The sequence below is a fragment of the Rousettus aegyptiacus genome, unplaced genomic scaffold (genome assembly GCF_014176215.1).
Source record: "Rousettus aegyptiacus isolate mRouAeg1 unplaced genomic scaffold, mRouAeg1.p scaffold_m13_p_4, whole genome shotgun sequence".
Taxonomy (NCBI): Eukaryota; Metazoa; Chordata; class Mammalia; order Chiroptera; family Pteropodidae; genus Rousettus; species Rousettus aegyptiacus.
Genome location: NW_023416307.1, coordinates 148719950 through 148736582, shown reverse-complemented (window position 1 = coordinate 148736582; position 16633 = coordinate 148719950). Strand labels below are relative to the sequence as shown.

Below are 16633 nucleotides of genomic sequence, written 5' to 3'. Positions count from 1 at the left end.
AGAAGAGGAGGTCTGAGTGCAGTTAAAGACAGGACTGCATTGCCCTGGCTCTGTCTCTCCTCCTAGGTGGCCCTCAGGGGGAGGGTTCACAGGAGCACCCAGACAGGTGTAAAAGAAAACTAGAATCCATGTAAGTTTTCTGCCCCTCTATTTTCTAAGCCCCTGAGCTGATGAACCCTAATCCCCTTATGCACTCAGAGCACATAGAAGCTGAACCTCCTTATGAGGCCTGGGCCACAGGGCTCCCCTATAACTCACATCCCACCCAAGCCAGCAGTTCCAAAGGGGCAGGGCGGAGGGGGGGACTGGTTTGCCTGGCTTATGAACATCTGAAGAGACTGTCAAAACTTGGGTAAGAAGAAAATACCCAAAAAAGCAAATAAAGGGTTTCTTAACCCATGGCTACCAACCCAGGGTCTGAGGACTCTTGCAAGCTTTCTGAATCAACTGGAAGAAAGTGGCGAGGAGGAGGGCTGTCAATGACACTTGGACATAAGAAGTCATTGTCCTCATACCTGAAAACATCGTGCACCACTACACAAGCCAGAAAGAAAAATCATCCTAGCATCAGCACTCAAGAGAGTCAGCTTCCAAGTCAGCCTCCTGTTTTCATTGGTTCAGGTCTAGGAGGCAAGCAGGGGCCCCTCCCTCTCCTCAGATGGACAGACAACAGCTGGTCTCATCACATCTTCAGACATGATCAGCCACAAAACCCGGGAAGAAGCCTCTTCTATCCTCCAGCCAAGGGCTTGGGTTTCCAACCAGCCTTCCTTTTCCTTCCCCAGAACTAATTTTAGCCTCCTTGGTTGTCAGAGTGCAAATGAAATAGTGGACAGAGAAATGTCTGCAAACAAGAGCATGAGCTCACCTCACAAAACACCTCAGCTCCAGCCCAAAAACCAGCCAGAGAAAAGTCCCAGCGTGCAGCAGGCCAGACCCCTAGAGAAGGCCCCCGTGGGAGGAGGCCGCACATCTGCCCAGTGAAGCACGCTGCCTTTCCGATACCCGCTCCCAGCAATCACGTGTCCATGAATGAAAAACCCAGGCAGGGCTGCCAGTCCGAGAGTCTGGAAAAGGAACACGTACGTGTACAGCGAGACTGGAATGACCAGAGCAAAGCATGTGGCTGTCCGAAGGTGGGAAGCCATGAGTCATCCTCGGCCAGGAGGAGGCACGGATGACCCCCGAACAATCCCAGCTTGCATTATCAACTGATTTAAAGTACCCACCATCATCTGAGGCAGAGACCTCACTGAGAAACTTTAAATACAAAAAGACTCAGAAAAAGGCAACAACATCTCCTCCCCGCCATTCCCACCTGGCCTAACAACCAGGCATCCAGGAGCTTAACCACCAGGACCTCAAGGAACAAGCACCTCTCAGGCTGAGACAGGCCTGTGAGTCTGGTGGAGAAACCCCAAAAAGGAAGCCCTAAACAAGGTGGTGGGTGTCTGTTCTGGAACAAAGAACTGGTGACAGAATGAGAGGAAAGGGAAAAAAGATAAAGAATTCTGAGGTGGCGACCAAGTTCTTTTGCAAAGACCCCAAAGAGATCAAACTAAGAAGTCTCGACCCCAGCAAGTAACCCTTTAAAATAAGCCCTTCACATCCCAGGGTACCAAGTACCTGGAAGCTGAAGCTTTTAAGGGGGCTTCCTCCTACCCTCGGTGCCCAGTCTATATTCCGTTCCTAACGCAGGAAGCTGTGTCTTGCTAAGCTGAAGATCAGAGAGGAGCCCCCCGGAAAGCCCTCCCCAGCGGAGCTCGGAGCAGGACAGGGAGGAGTGGAGGACACGTACAGGGGCTGCCAGCCTGCCAAGCCCAACGCACAGGCGCCCAGGGAGGTCAACCCCGCGGGTCGGGGCCTCCAGTGCGGGCACCTGCCCCCGCAGTTCTGCCCACCACATCTCCCCAGGTCCAGAGGAGGAAGCTTGGCCCTGCCCTCCAACTCCCTGAGGCCAGGGTAGAGACCGGTGCCCATACCTTTGGGGAGAGGCTGCCCCCCTGCCCGGGCGTCCCCAGGCTCAAAGCTCCAGGCCCACAGATGCCGCGGCTCCTCTGGGTGCCACGCGGTGGGCCCGCCCGGGGGAAAGGGCATGCCCGCGTCCCGGGACAACGCCGGCGCTCGCCTGGGCAGCCTCAGCTCCAGCGGCTCCCAGGTGAGCAGACAGGCCGCCGGATGGCGCCGAGGCCCGACGACAGGCCCTTCCTGACATTCTGCGAGTGTGGGAGGGAGCCGTGCGGGTGCAAACCTCAAGGCGGCGGTCAGAGGCGGGTGGGCGGGTGCGGGCGGGCAGGCTGCCCGGCCACCCACAACTGCCGCCTCCCTGAAATCCGAACCACTGCTGGGAAAACTCAAGGACGCCAGGATTCTCCTCAGGGGCCAGAAGCACTCCCGAACCACTGGTTTCCAACCAAACTCTCCCACGCTGAGCAGGTTTAGCAAAGCACGAATCTCCCCGGCTCTGAGGAAAATCCCACCTCCCACCCCAAATCTGATGAGGGAGCAGGCATTAGCCATGGACCCCCCATCTCCCAGAACTCTCTCTCTCTTTAAAAGCATAAGAACATTCTAGATCAGAGGTTCTCCACTTGAGGTGATTTTCCATTCTCTCCATGCAGGACACGCCTGGACACATTTTTGGTCATCAGGATTAGAAGTGCTACTTACATTTGGTGGGTAGAAACCAAGGGTGCTACTTAACACGCTACCATGCACGAGAGCTCTGCTCACACTCCCCCCGCCCCCAAAACACACACACGACAAAGAATTTCTGGGCCCAAACTGCCAAGAGTGTCAAGGCTGAGAAACCCTGTTCTAGAATGAGGCGCGTCCAGCTAGGACCATGCCTGAGGGCAGTCTATCCAGTGTCAAAAATATTACCCAGACCAGCTCCCCCTCAGACCCTAGATCCCAGTCTAGGGTGAAAGGCCAGTAACTGCAAATGGATCCAAACTCTGATATGATGCCCCTTGGTCCCCACTTGTACTACCCTGAGCTCCCAGGGACGGCACTAAATGCACTGGCACTCAGGAGAAGGTTTCCGGGAGGAGGAGGAGACCAAGGCATGATGGCAAAAAGCAGAACTCATGTCCAGTGACTAGAACAGGTTAAATCAAAGAAGCAAGATGGGAACAAGCCTAGTGCACCCCTCAAGGACAGCAAGTCACCCCTCAGGACTAGGACAGTGGGTATGTGCAGGGCGGCCAGACCTTCACAGAGTCCAGTCCATGGGGCCAGAGGTTCCTGGTATCAGTGCAAAACAGTTAGTGTGCATGTATAATGTACGCACGTGCGCATGCACGCACACACACACTTTTATTTGTATTTTACTGGGGGGAAGGGTCCACATCTTTCATCAGATTCTCAAAGGAGTCCATGAAACAAAGGACCATGGCACAGAATGCAGGCTCTTCACTGGTGTCCCTGCAAAAGAAGTACCTCAGGTGAAGTGCCAGGGGAAGTCCAGGTGCTAGCTGGATATCCTCCATGCTCAGAAAGACCCCACAGGCAGTACGCCACAGAGGCCCACCCTAGCTGTGGGAGTGGGGTTCTGGGTCTTAGGTTTTCACCCAGCTGTAGGGCCTGGGAGGATGGGTAAGTTTCTCACATCATCTACCTTGGAAGAGCCTCCATGTGGTGAGGAGGATGCCCACTCCTCCCAAAGGGTAGTTCGGCAAGCCAGGCACAGTAGAGCCTGGCACACCCAGCAGGTGCAAGGACAGGTAGAGGACAAACTCTTCCCTGTGGAGGGGCACCAATGGCCCATAGCTCTGTGGTCCACATCCTTGACAGCTACCACTACACTGGGCCTGAGCGTCACTTCACTCACAAACACACACTTCTCCCCTGAGGAAATGGACAACAACTTTGGATCAGAGAGTAGCCAGCCTATGAGGGCAGGTTGGGGCAGTCAAAGCCTGTACTTCCTGATAGAACAGACAAGAGTCAGGTCCCCGTCCCTAGCTAGTCATTCCTGACATTCCACTAGGAACACTCTCCACCATGCCCTCACAGGCCCTGATCTGAACCCCAAGTACAGTAGACCGACAGATGTCAGGAGCTCTTGTGGGAAGCACAGATGTGTGTCTGCGATGTCCACTGCAATGCGAGAGCCAAATTACTTGCTTCCCAAGGACACTGATCCAGGCACAGAACACAAAAGACTTGCAGAACCAACTGAACACTGATCTTTGTAACAAGTGCCATGTGCTGTTATAACAGCATAAATGCTGCCTTTTTTTCTAGGTCTGCACCACCCAATATGGTAGCCGCTAGCCAAATGTGACTAAAATGTAGAAAGTCAGAACTGAGATGCTCTATAAGGACAAAATATACACTAGGTTTTGAAATAGTATGAAAAAAGAATGTAAATGGCTCATTGTTTTAATACCGATTAATGTTTAAATGATCACTTTGTATATATTAGGCTAAGTAAAATATATCATTAAAGTTAATTTCACCTTGTTAATTTTCTCCAAAAAATCTGTAATGTTGAAGCCCTAATACCCAATATAATATTTGAAGAGGGGTCCTTTGGGAGATAATTTGCGTTAGACTGGGTCTAGAGGGAGGGGCCTTTATGAAGGCTTTAGTCCCCAGCAAGCACTGAGGAAAAGCCATGTGCGGACCCAGTAAGAAGGCAGCCATCTGCAAACCAGGAAGAGGGCCCTCACCAGAATCCTACAGTGCTGGCACCCTGACCTTGGACTTCCAGCCTCCACAACTGTGAAAAAATAGTTATTTAAGTCATCCCGTCTATCTTGTTAAAGTAGCCTATGAAGACTAGGACACCTGCTTCCTTTTTTTTCTCTTTTTATTCACTTGACTACCAGAAGATTTTAAGTTATGTATGTAGCTCACACTATATTTGTGTTGGACAGTGCTGTTCTAAATGTTCCTTCTACAAGGACATTGTGTACTGCAGGAGGTGGGGGTAATTCTGAGCAGCAAGTCAGGAGCTGGAAGGAAGGGCATCCGTGAAGTCAAAGGAATAGGAGGGTCAGCTCTTCCCATAGCTCCTCACAGGTCAGAGCAGTAGCCACCAGAGCACCGGCTGGTGTGACCACAAAAAACACCCAGTGACCCCCACCTTTCTCCCAGGGCAGGAACACAGGGTGTTGGACTTCAATCTAACTCCAGCTGCCCCGCCTTCGGGGGGGGGGGGGATGAGGGGAGGCTAAGGGAAGAGGAGGGAAATTGGTGCTTGGGGAAGGTGGGGGGGATTCACTCTGCCCTGCCTAATCTGAGATGAGGCCAGACTGAGACAAATTTGGAGAGGGTTCCCAGATCCCAGGAATATCCAGGAAGGTTCCAGAGACAGCCAGGTGAGCCGTGCGTGCCTATTAAATCGGCCTGCTGCCCCCCTCCCCTCTACAAGCCAATGCCTTCCTTTCCTTGAGAAAAGCATCTCAAAGCAGCACTTAAAAGGGACCAGAGGCAGAGAGCGGACAAGTTCAACACCACTGTGCCTCTATCACACAGTTAATAGCTCCAAAAGAGCCTCGACGGCTCCTCCTAGAGTACCCGGGGACCAAAGAGAAGGTCTCTATCCTCTGGTCCCTGCACGTAAGCTACACGGCACCAAGCCCCACAGAGAACTCACCAGCTCTGATACAGACGGCTAAATCAAGCTACAGTGCAAATCAGGCGAGCAGAGAAGGGGTGAGATGGAGATCCCGAATCCCCACCCTCGCAGCAGCGCGGGGATCCCAGCCCCGCCCCTGCACGCTCCGCCCCGCCCCGCCCTTCGCGGGTTTCCCAGACTCCGCGCTGCTGCCACCGCGGGCAGCTAGGGACCCGCGCTGCATGTGTAATGGGGGCTGGGAACAAAGACGCGCAGGACCCAGCGCTCCGGCTGCCGCGCACCAGCCTCCCAGACTACCCCAGACTTCTCCCTGGAGCTTCAAAGCGCGACTCTCCACGCTTCCCAGGGCTGCCTGGAGCCATCCTAACCCGAGCGCAGAGCCCGTCGCTGCGCGCACACCCAATTTGGGCGCGCCCAGCACCAATAGAAGGGAGAAATCGGTGGGAAAATGCATCTCTCCGGCAGAACTCCGCATATATACACCCGCATCCACACACTCAACCACACGGGTGCGAGAGGAACGCTAGCCTCTCAGTTCACCCACCCCTGCCACGTGCTTCCTGGACCCCAGAAAGAACAGGGACCTGTTGGTTTTTCTTCTCGCTCCACCTCCCATCCCAGGCGCCCAAAACAAAGCGGTCCCGCGGGGTGGCTGCACCTCGCGCCCTGGGGCCCGAAGCAGGGAAAGCGGGCGCAGGTGGGAGCTGAAGCCAGCGGCCCGCCTCACGCGCGACACGACGCAGACCCTGGTGGGATGGGGTGCAGGGGACTCCTTCCAGCTGTAAGAAGCAACCCCCTAGCTTCGCTATATCTGGTGGCACTTAGGGTCGCGCAACCCTCCCCCTAGCCGCTGCTGCACCTACAATCCCGCCACCCTGGGTTTAGATCTTCCTGCCTCGCCTGGCCACCTTCCCCACGCTCTGCTTTTCCTCTCTCCCTGGCTTCCACACTCCCGAGTAGCTAGAACCCGGAGCCTGGGGGTCCAGGTCCCGGTCCCCGTCGTGGGGTCGCCTCCGCGAACTGGAGACCCGCAGTCCACCCAACATCAGCGAGCGGGGCACCCAGCGCGACCCCAGTCCCTGAGCCGGGAGGTGCGAGCTGGGTGCAGGTGGCTCGGCAAGGAGGCCGCGGGCCCGCCCTTTGTTGGTAAACACCGAGCGGCGCGCGAGGCCGGCCCCGCGCGCCCTCCCCGAGCCCCCCACGCCGCGCCCCGTCCTTACCCGCGCACAGCGATCCCCAGAGGAGAGCGAGGGCCGCCCAGGGCGCCGTCATGTTCCGCGGCGCCGCCCCGCGGACACCCGGAGCCCGCGGGCAGGGCCGCGCGCAGGGCCCGGCGGCGGCTGCGCTCTCCTTCCCGCTCTTGCTTCGGTCTAGTTCCCGGCGCGCTTTCTATGCCTACGTCCCGGGGCCGCGTGCGGGCTCCAAGGGCCGGGCGGCGGAGCCGAGCTCAGGGCCGCTGCAGGCGGCGCAGGCTACGGCCCGGGCTCCGGGGCGACGCGGGGACCGGGGGGCGGCGGCGGGGAGCGGGCCGGAGCGCGCCCGATTCAGGCATAGCGCGGCGGGGCTGGGCCCGGGCCCCCGGCGCAGGGGCCGAGTCCGGAGGGGCCATGAACGGGGGGAGGGGTGAGGGGGAGGGGAGCTGAACCGAGTCCAAAATGGCTCCTGAGCCGCGGCTGCGGAGCCGAGCCAGCGGGGAAACCCGGATGTTGGATACAAAGAGGCGGGCGAGCTGGGCGGGGAGGGGGAGGGGAGGCGGGCCCTCCGGCCGCATGGTCCGCGCCCCCCTCAGGGGCGGGGCCCCACGAAAACAACAACAACAAGGAGGCCCCGCCCCCAGCCCGCGCCCTCCGGGAGGACGCAAAACCACGGGACTGGAGCGCCAACCCGGGCGCGCTTGCAGAAGTGACGCGGTTGGGCCCTGGACCACTTTGCTCTGGACCCCGGTATCCCGTGGCTGCCGTGCCTGGGATTCTTGTTCCGTGCGTTGAAGCCCCCCCCCCATCCCAAAAACGGGCTGCCCTGCGACCCCGGAGTGGGTGAACAGCCTCCCGGACTCTGGGCTGATTCCCCTGGGTGCTAAGGTTCCCCCACCTGTGAAATGAGAGTCATAACGAACCATAGGAGAGTCGTGTCTTCATCAACTTGCGAACTAATCGACAGAGAAAGGCAGACTGCTCCGAAATGACAATCGTCCTCCTGCATGTCTAGAACCTTCCGCACGTCACCCCCCGACACACACACAGACACACACACACACACACACACACACACACACACGCACAGCTGGAGATTCCGGAGTTGGACCCCTTCAAGTGAGGGAGCGTGCGGAGACCCGGCCCACAGAGCAGCCCAGACCGAAAAGGAACTTTGGCTCTTTGCTATCCCACCCTTACCCCGTTGGTCCTCAGAACTCCCCCACCTCCTTCAATCTGCACCTTCAAAGTTCTTCTCAATTGTCGCCTGTCCCCGCAGTTGAAGATCTTGTCTAGCGAATGGTTTCGCTGCCCTCTTCACCCCAGTTTCCTCCTTGGGGGCTGTTATTCATCTCAGAGTCCACCCTCCTTGTCACACAACCAGAGCTTGAGAGAGTCATGATGGGGCTCCCAGCTAAAGAGGAAAAGCCTGTCACAGCTCGGGGATGAGGTGCAGGATCCTTGGATACAGAAATTGACCTCCCACTTTTCCTGACTTGCCACAGACTTTTGTTAGGGCAGGAGCGGGGCAAGAGCAGCCAGGAGGGAGGTGGTGCCTGGTAGTCTAAGTTATTTCACTTCGCTAAGCCCATTTCCTTTCACAGAAGGAAACATAGAAAGTGAAAAGGTTAGACTCCTCCCATGCTTTGCATTTTTTGAATAGCAGAAACCTTATTTAAACAAAATCTTAAAGTCCACCATGTAGGAAGCTGATTGAAGTACAAATGAGGCTCCATCACCTCCAGTTTCAAAAGCACCAGGAACACTTTAGGGACCACACTTTAGAGTCACTACCCAGAAAGAGTTCTGAGTTTCTAAAGATCCCTTCCAGTTATGGAAATCCTGCATTGAAATGACAGCCCGTGCCTGCCTTCACTCCTAAATAGACCTTTTAACACAGAATTGAATGCTACTGTTTGCTAAGCAAGAAGCAGTGTAGTGTGGGACAATGTATAGGGTATTTGGTAATCCCACGGGAGTCTATATTGATAGACACACGATGTCAAAGAAAGCTACTCCATATCCAGAATACAGTCCTCACTTAACATCATCCGCAGGTTCTTAGAAACTGACTTAAAGCAAAACGACGTATAATAAAACTAATCTTACCAGAGGCTAATTGATATACACAAGAGTTAAGTTCCTGTGATACATTTCTGGTCACACACACATACATGCACACACACAAAAAAAAAATCACCAAAACTTTTAAATAGAGACTGCAAAAACACTTCTAATATTAAACATTGAAATAATGTGGGCTATACATAAATTTAGGAAAGATGAATATAAACAAGTCAAGATAATTCTTTTCCAACCCTTTCAGGGGCATGGGTGGCCAGAGCCTATTCCAGCAGCTCTGGGCACAAGGAAGGAACCCACCCTGGGCAGGACGTCCTCCGATCGCAGAGACACACACACTCAGACTGGGACAATTTAGACACGCCAGTTCACCTAACGTGCATGTGTTTGAAATGTGGGAGGAAACTTGAGTACCTGGAAAAAACCCACGCAAACATGGGGAAAACGTGCCAACTCCACATGGTGGTCCCTGCCGGGAATCAATTTTTTTTTTCCCTCATCAACATTCTATCAAAACCACATTGAACAAAACGATGTTATTCAAGGACCTGCCGTAAATGTCTTTTCTAGGGAAATCACTGCCTCTTTCCTGCTAGGAGCTGTTCGCTATAATACACGTGCCAACGATTAGATAGATTGGCTAGTTCTCTTCTGCTACCCACCGAGTCAGGTATCACAATAAGGGCTCGAGGTGGTCCAAGTTGACAACACATCTGTGTCTTCCACCCTGATGTCCCTGGAAACTCCAAATTTGTATATAGAACCGCTTTCTTGGCATGTCTGTTTGGCAGCCTATCAGGCATCTCGAACTTGTCCTTATAAGAAGCAATGGCACAACCAACCAACCAACTGCTCTGATCGAAACTTTGAGTCATTCTTGAGTCCTCCCATATTCAGTCCATCAGCAGGTTGGCTTTATCCAGCTACTTTTTCCCATTTACTCTATACCACCACCACACTGCATCTTGCATCTGGATCACTGCAACAGCAGTGAACTGAAAGAGATTGTAACTGGTCGCCTGTTTCCATTCTTGCCCGACTGTAACACATCGTCTATACAGAAATGATCTTTTAAAAATGGAGCTCATATCACCTTACGCCCCTGCTTAAAACCTTCTGGTGGCTTCCTGTTATGATAGCTAATAAAGCTCTGCATAATCAGCCCTTCTTCCTCTCCCATCTCACTATTATCAGCCAAACACCCTGGCCTGCTTTCTGTCTTCAAACACATTAAGGTTGTTTTTGCCTTAGAGCCCCAGCAATCCCTTTTGCCACTGTTGGGATCCTCTTGTCTACAGAAGTGACATACCATGACCTTTGCCATATTCCCTTTATTAGAAACAAGTAACAGGTCCTGCTCACACTCATGAGAAAATGACCCCAGGGCATGAATACAGGGGGGCAGGGATACCTGCCGGCCCTAGCAGGTTGCCTGCCATGCTGAAAGTGGCATTCTAGTCCACTGTGTTCCATGGTTCTTGGCTTAACCTCTGACATCATTCACTTTGCACTGGCCTCTTTGAACACTTCTAAAGGGGGCATTGGAAAATTCACCGTCCAAGCAACATTCTCAGCCTGCTTCCTGTGTCCATAGAAAGCTGGGGGTCCAGAGTCTTTTTACATTCAGCCCCTTTTTCTCCAGATTGATGTCACTTTTATTAGCGTACCTCCCTATAAAGTTCTGTGGGCTTTCCGTGTCTGATTTGAATCCACTCTATGCACCAAAAGCCATACTCACAATTATTTTTCAGATCGCTATCTCTCTAGATTAATCCCTGATACTTTAGGTATATTAGGCTGCTGTAGGACAAGAATCATGATTCCTGGACATCGTTTTAGCAACTGGGAGGGCCCTTTAGATAGTGCCTTGATTCTCATAGAGGTCTTAGCAAAGTACGTTTCAGCTCTTGACTTTTTTACTTAAAGCCATGTCTTAAATTTGATAATCTTTTATTGGTTTAAAGGGAAGGTGAGGTTATTTTTTTATTCTAGCACCTTTATAGTCCCTCTAAATTCTACTTGAAATCTGGCTAGTTCTTTCTGAGTAATCACTGACATTTTCAACATTCTGCCTAGAAATTCCTTTTCTTAAGCCCAAATGTTCAGTAGGTGCACTGTTTTCCAAGTTACCACAGGTACACCATTTCCTTGCATTTTTTCAGCCTTCAATAATTTTCTCACCATTTTTCGTCTCTACCCACAACCTAGTTTCAATGTCACATATATATATTTGTTTTGGCACCAATTTTTGTTACTTATTGCTGTATAATAAATCACTCAAAGTCTCCATGCTTTAAAGTAATAAATCTTTATTTAGTACGTGAATCAGTAGGCTGGTGATTTGAGTCAGGCTTGGCTGGGCAGTTAATTACCCTATAGTTGATTCAAGATGGCTTTGATAAGGCTAGCTTAGGCAAAAAATTTTCATGAAAAGGGCAGAGAGCAAAGTGAGAGCAATCCCAACGGAATAAGGGCTTTTCAAGCCCTTGCTTACATGATATTTGTGAAAATCCCATTGGCCAAATTCATATAACTGAGCCCAGGGTCAGAAAAGGAGAGCACAATATTCCATGGCAAGGTATGTGGATAAGAGTAAGTGCGAAGCATTGGTGCATTTTTGCACTAGTACAGGGATCGAATTTATATTTGCTTCACAAAAATAACCTGGAAGTGTTTCTTCTTTTCCAGTGTTCTGGGATACATTAGGTAGTAGAGGGATTGACTGGTCTATGAAGGTTTGGTAGAATTCCCCTGTGAAAGAGCCAAACTTGCCTTTTTTTATATAGGATAATTCTTTGATGATCCTTTCTGTTTCCTTTATGAAAATTAGTCTGTTTAAACTTTCTCTCTACTGGAGTCCTTTTGGTACATTTCCATAGGCCATTACCATTTCATCTAGTTTTTCAAATTTATTTACAGCTATACAAAATAATCCTTAAATGTGAGTCTCATTATTTGTCTTTCTTCTGTTCACTATTTTTTGCTTGAGTTGTATTTTAATTAACTATTCCTGTATGTTTTATTAGTGTCAACAGTATTTTAAGCTATATTTCACCTACTATTGCTTTAATTCAATTTTATCGATCATTTTCTAGAAGCTCTGAAATTTGGGTTTATATTTCCCGTTTGCCCCAAGAGTAGTTCCATAGAAAATCTTTTCCAGGTGAGACTTAAAATTTTTTAATTCTCATTTTATTGCATTGTGATTAAAGGTTGCATTATTTCTATTTTGCAGCTTTTAGTATTATAGTGTTCTTTGTCGTGTCTAATTTCTTCCTGAATTCTACCTTGTCAGATGTTGATACTATAATCGGCTTTATATAATTTGTATTTGCATTTGCCTGGTATATTATTGCCTACCCTTTTACTTTTTAGCCTTTTGAATCACTTATTTTAAATGTGTCTCTTGGAAATAACAGACAATAAGATACTGGTTTGTGAGCCAATCTCAACTTTAATAGATGAGTCCTTCCATTTGCTAATTTAACCCATGTTTGTCCTTATATTTGCTTTATGATGTTCGTTTACAGCATGTTTTTCACCGTGTGACTTATTGTCTTTATTATTGTCTGTTTGAACATTGAGGGAGCTGTCTTATTTTTGTCCTAATGATTATTTTTGTACTATACTATGACCTTTCTTCTTTGTCCTATTTAAGCCTCAACTATTTGGTCTGTCAACTTTAAGTGATATTGACTGGCGTCTATTGCCTTTGTACTGTTCGCCTCCTCTCTCCATGCATTTAGTCGTGTTGTTCTACCTTGTCAAAGCATATACTATTTGATGCTTTCCACCCTTATCCTACTTTAATTCTGGTCTTAGATCTAAAATTAAAGATTTTAATGCTCACCACAAGTCTTTTTGCCAAAGTTTCCCCAATCATCTCTTAGGTGGGTGAAGCTCATCTTTCATCTCCTGAGCTCTTGCATGATTAAAACTTAATAAAAGATCTATCCTTGCTACAATTAGTTCATATTTTTTGAGTTTCTTGAAAACATTGCTCCATTGCTTTTTGCTTTTTGAAAACTCTGATGCCAACCTGATTTTTCCTTTGCAAAAGACTAGGTCTTTCAGCCTAGAATTTCTTCCTCACCTTCAAAGTATTAACAGTTGACTAGGATACTTCTTAGTTGATCATTCTAGGACAACTATCCATGTAATAAGATAGGCCCTTTCGAGATATAGATTCAGGTCTTCTGTTTTTTCAGAAATTTCTCTTGGGGGTACAGTTTTAAATATTAACTGTCCCATTGTCTTATCTTTGGGCTTCAGGAGCTCCAATTCTACCCATGTTAGTCTTTCTTTGCCTCTTTTTTTACCTAACTATTTCCGGCCCTTCTTAGCTCTTCCTTTACATTGTTTATATGGTGTTAGCTTTTTTCATTCTTCTATATGCTTTACTGTACTTGCATGTTCAAACTCTTTCCTGTTTGGTCAGTTTCCTTTTCATTTATGTCTGCTGCTTTTTCATTTTTATTCTGAGTTTTTGAATTTCTCATCGGTGGTATTCTTTCATACTCACAATTGTTTTTTACTTTAAAGTTCATCTTCAAGGGTTGTTTGCTCTTTGTCCCTTTTTTCTTTGGAGTATTTCACCAGCTTGAAAAGTTATGATTCTCCCTCTGTTTTCTTCCTGCATCTGTGTAGATGGTGAGTTCTTTTTTTCCATTTATGCTGACTCACTTGCAAAAACAGGCAACTCTATGGGGCAGAGGTAAAATGGGGAATGAATCGAGTGGCTTTCTCTCTTTCTTGGTCTGAGAGCGTGCTTTTCTATTGGCCAATAATGTAAAATTTCTTTAATAAGTAATGTCTAGGTGGTTATGGGTGAGGGAGGGGTTGTCCATTTTCCTCTGAGTCTTTGAACCTGCTGTTGACGGACCATGATCTTCAGCTGCCTGCTTCTTTTTTCCCCTTCACCCACCAAGCCTGCAAAGGACGCCTCTCTTTTAAGATGACTTCACCTCTTTGGTTCCACTCATTTCCTAAACCCTTCCTTTTGACTTTGCACTAGCCAGGGCTCTGATCCACCAAATATCAGACCTGTTTGCAGCATTTTCCACTCTGAGGGAGACCATAAGCAGTTTGATTTAACTGAAGTCCCAACTTAGTCAAGGGGCTGTGGCAGAAGAAAACTCTGGTGGGTTTTGCAGGAGGCAGATCACAGAAGACTTTCCATAGAGGCTTTTGCAATAATTTGAGCAAGGAATAAAGGGGTCTAAAGTAAAACAGGAGGGGTTGAGAGAAAGAAACTGCTTTAGGAGTTACCAGAAGAATAACCAAAATCACTTGGTGACTGATTTGACATGAGAAAGAGGGAGGATATCTGAGTTTTGGGTTTGGGGTCCTGAATGAAATAGATGGATGAATGATGGTACCAATTCACTGAAACAGGAACTCTGGAGGGGGGTTGGGGAAGGCAAAGGGAAGATAAGTGGAGTCTGAAGACAATGATGGCAAACTCCAAGGAGAGTTCTGGCTGGAAACAGGTCTTGCTGCTACTGACATATAAGTAGTAGCTGAAGCCCAAGAATAGATGAGATCGTTCAACAAGATAGGAAAGACTGATGAGGACCGAGATTTGGGGCCCAGAAATAATTAAGAAGTAGAAAGAGCAGAACTATCAGTGAAGAAGCAAGGATGAATGAGAGATGAGGAAAGCCAGAGAAAAATTGGAGACAATGGCTATCAACAAGACAAGGCTAAGAATAATTAATTCAATGGGAGAGAACACACAAAATATGTTAAATGTATCATATTGATGCTAAAAATAAAAATCTGGTTGCTGTTAGAGGATGCTTGAGAATCAGCTCATTATTTTGAAAACTGGTGAATAAAGAGGAAAGGATCTATTTATTCTGCCTCTCCTATGTAAACAATATTGTCGGATAACTAAACAGGGGATGTTTTTCATGTAGAAGAATCCCAGCTGATAAATAAAGAGGGATAACACAATTGTATCCCTGGTAAACTAATGGAGCTAGGCATGAACATCACAGAAAAGAGAGGAAACAAGACATACGTGCCTCCTGACAAAAAAGCACAACACGACACCATCTATGAAGCTGCCTTCCATAAAAAGGAAAATAATCATATATGCACCTGATCATGCCTCTAGGTCAGTGGTTATCAATCGGGGGCAATTTTGCTCCCTCCACTCAGCCAGGCGATATGTGACAACGCCCAGAGTCATTTCTGACTGTCACAACTTTGGGGGGGGGGGTGATACTGGCACCTAGTGGGTGGCCCGACACAACGAAAAAGTATTTAGGCCAAAATGTTCAATAGTGCCGAGGTTGAGAAATCCTGCATTAGATCCAAATACCCATTTATAGGAAATATAGAAGATACAGAACATGTTAAATGACACCTCAGGGATTGAATCAGCAAAACCCAGTTTGGGAAATTCTCCTGGACAAATGACCCAAATTTTTTAGCAAGTGAAGTGAAAGGAGAGAGAGAGAGAGAGAGAGAGAGAGAGAGAGAGAGAGAGAGAGGGTTTGGGCTGAGGAAGGCAGGGTTGGGAGAAAGGATGGACAGTGGGGTCCAGGTATGGGGTGGGGTGGCTGTGGGTTAGGGCTTGGGGAGGAGTGGCCAAAGAGTCAAGGCTGGAGAAGGAAATAGGCTGGGGACAAAGGAAGGGGGATGGCTTTGTCTCCCCCATTCTGCTGATGTAGGTCCCTGTATTAGCTTTACTTCTGCCTTCGAAAAGGGAAAAATCATAATTTTTATTAGTGATATCTAGATTCAATGTTAGCCTACCTTCTGGAATACAGATAGGAAAGGAAAGACGCTTTCCTGCCCTGGACACAAGGGCACGGAGACACAAGCAGCCCATTTGTATTCAGAACGATGTACTAAGGCAGGCTTCAAGATGGTCCCTGGCAGGACTGGAGCATAGCCGGAGTCAGGTGGCAGGCAGAGCCACTGTAAAAGGGAAGAGGATCCCTGCTGTCCAGGGCCACATCCCCAAGTGAGCTCAGGCAGAGTCTGGGCAGGCAGGGTCATCAGGGGTTCCAGGGCCTGTAGAAGTCACTCCAGAAGCCCCTGAGTCTGGGACACGATTCTCTGCTCAAGCTGGGCATACCTTGGGAGGAGGGCAGCATAGACCTGGAAGGGCAGAAAGAGCAGTTTAGAATGGGGAAGGGGAGGCGCCTTGTCTATCCCTTTGCAACTTGCAATTTAAAATTGCTACATATCATTTATCTACCATTTAATGTCTTTTTTTTTTTTTGCTGAGCAAAAGAAGTGTCAACTCACATACACAAAAGAAATGCTAGTAGTTCTCAAACCTATCAATTAAGATTATTTAAAAACGAAAATTATGACAAGAAGCCAATTTCTGTTTTCAAATCTACAAAATCAAAAACTCTGGTGAAAAAAAAAAAAAAAACTCTGGTGGAGGTGCCTGCAAATGGCTCTCATTGCACAGCTGGTGGAAGTTGGTGGTGCCACTCTTGTGAAAATCAACTGGACTTTATTTACATCTGTATCATGGAGCTTGAAAATACCCATAGCCTTTGACCCAATTATTCTACGTCTGCGAAACTCTTCTAAGTCCACGAAGTATCTTCTTAGACAGCATGAAACATTCAAACTCATAAGACAACCAGGGTCCCCACCTTGTCTCCCGAGAGGACACAGTGGAGGGACATACCTGTTGGCACAGTGGCTGCAGGTGCTCTTCAACAGGAGACCACACAGTGGGCCACACAGCAGTTTGCACAGGTGTCCAGAAAAGGGTTTCTTAGCCTTCCTGCCTTTTCCCCTC

At 48.9% G+C, this 16633-nt stretch overlaps 2 protein-coding genes across 5 annotated transcripts in view; both read right to left on the bottom strand.

Annotated features, from left to right (window-relative positions):
• ACVR2B (activin A receptor type 2B) overlaps nucleotides 1–7190 on the bottom strand; it is a 34285-nt gene extending 27095 nt beyond the window's left edge. For 2 of the 4 annotated variants that reach the window (XM_036218646.1, XM_016124038.2), the window contains exon 1: nucleotides 6808–7189. In XM_036218646.1, coding sequence (XP_036074539.1) covers nucleotides 6808–6859 — 52 coding nt within the window. In that variant the 5' untranslated portion in view covers nucleotides 6860–7189. Of the gene's footprint in view, nucleotides 1–6807 lie in introns of all 4 variants that reach the window. The other 2 variants (XR_004950326.1, XM_016124037.2) reach the window with 2 other exon arrangements.
• Nucleotides 7191–11643: 4453 nt separating this feature from the next.
• Nucleotides 11644–16633, bottom strand: part of XYLB (xylulokinase) — a 46324-nt gene continuing 41334 nt past the window's right edge. Inside the window, 1 exon segment of the mRNA XM_016124034.2 lies at nucleotides 11644–15972. Coding sequence (XP_015979520.2) covers nucleotides 15895–15972 — 78 coding nt within the window. The 3' untranslated portion in view covers nucleotides 11644–15894.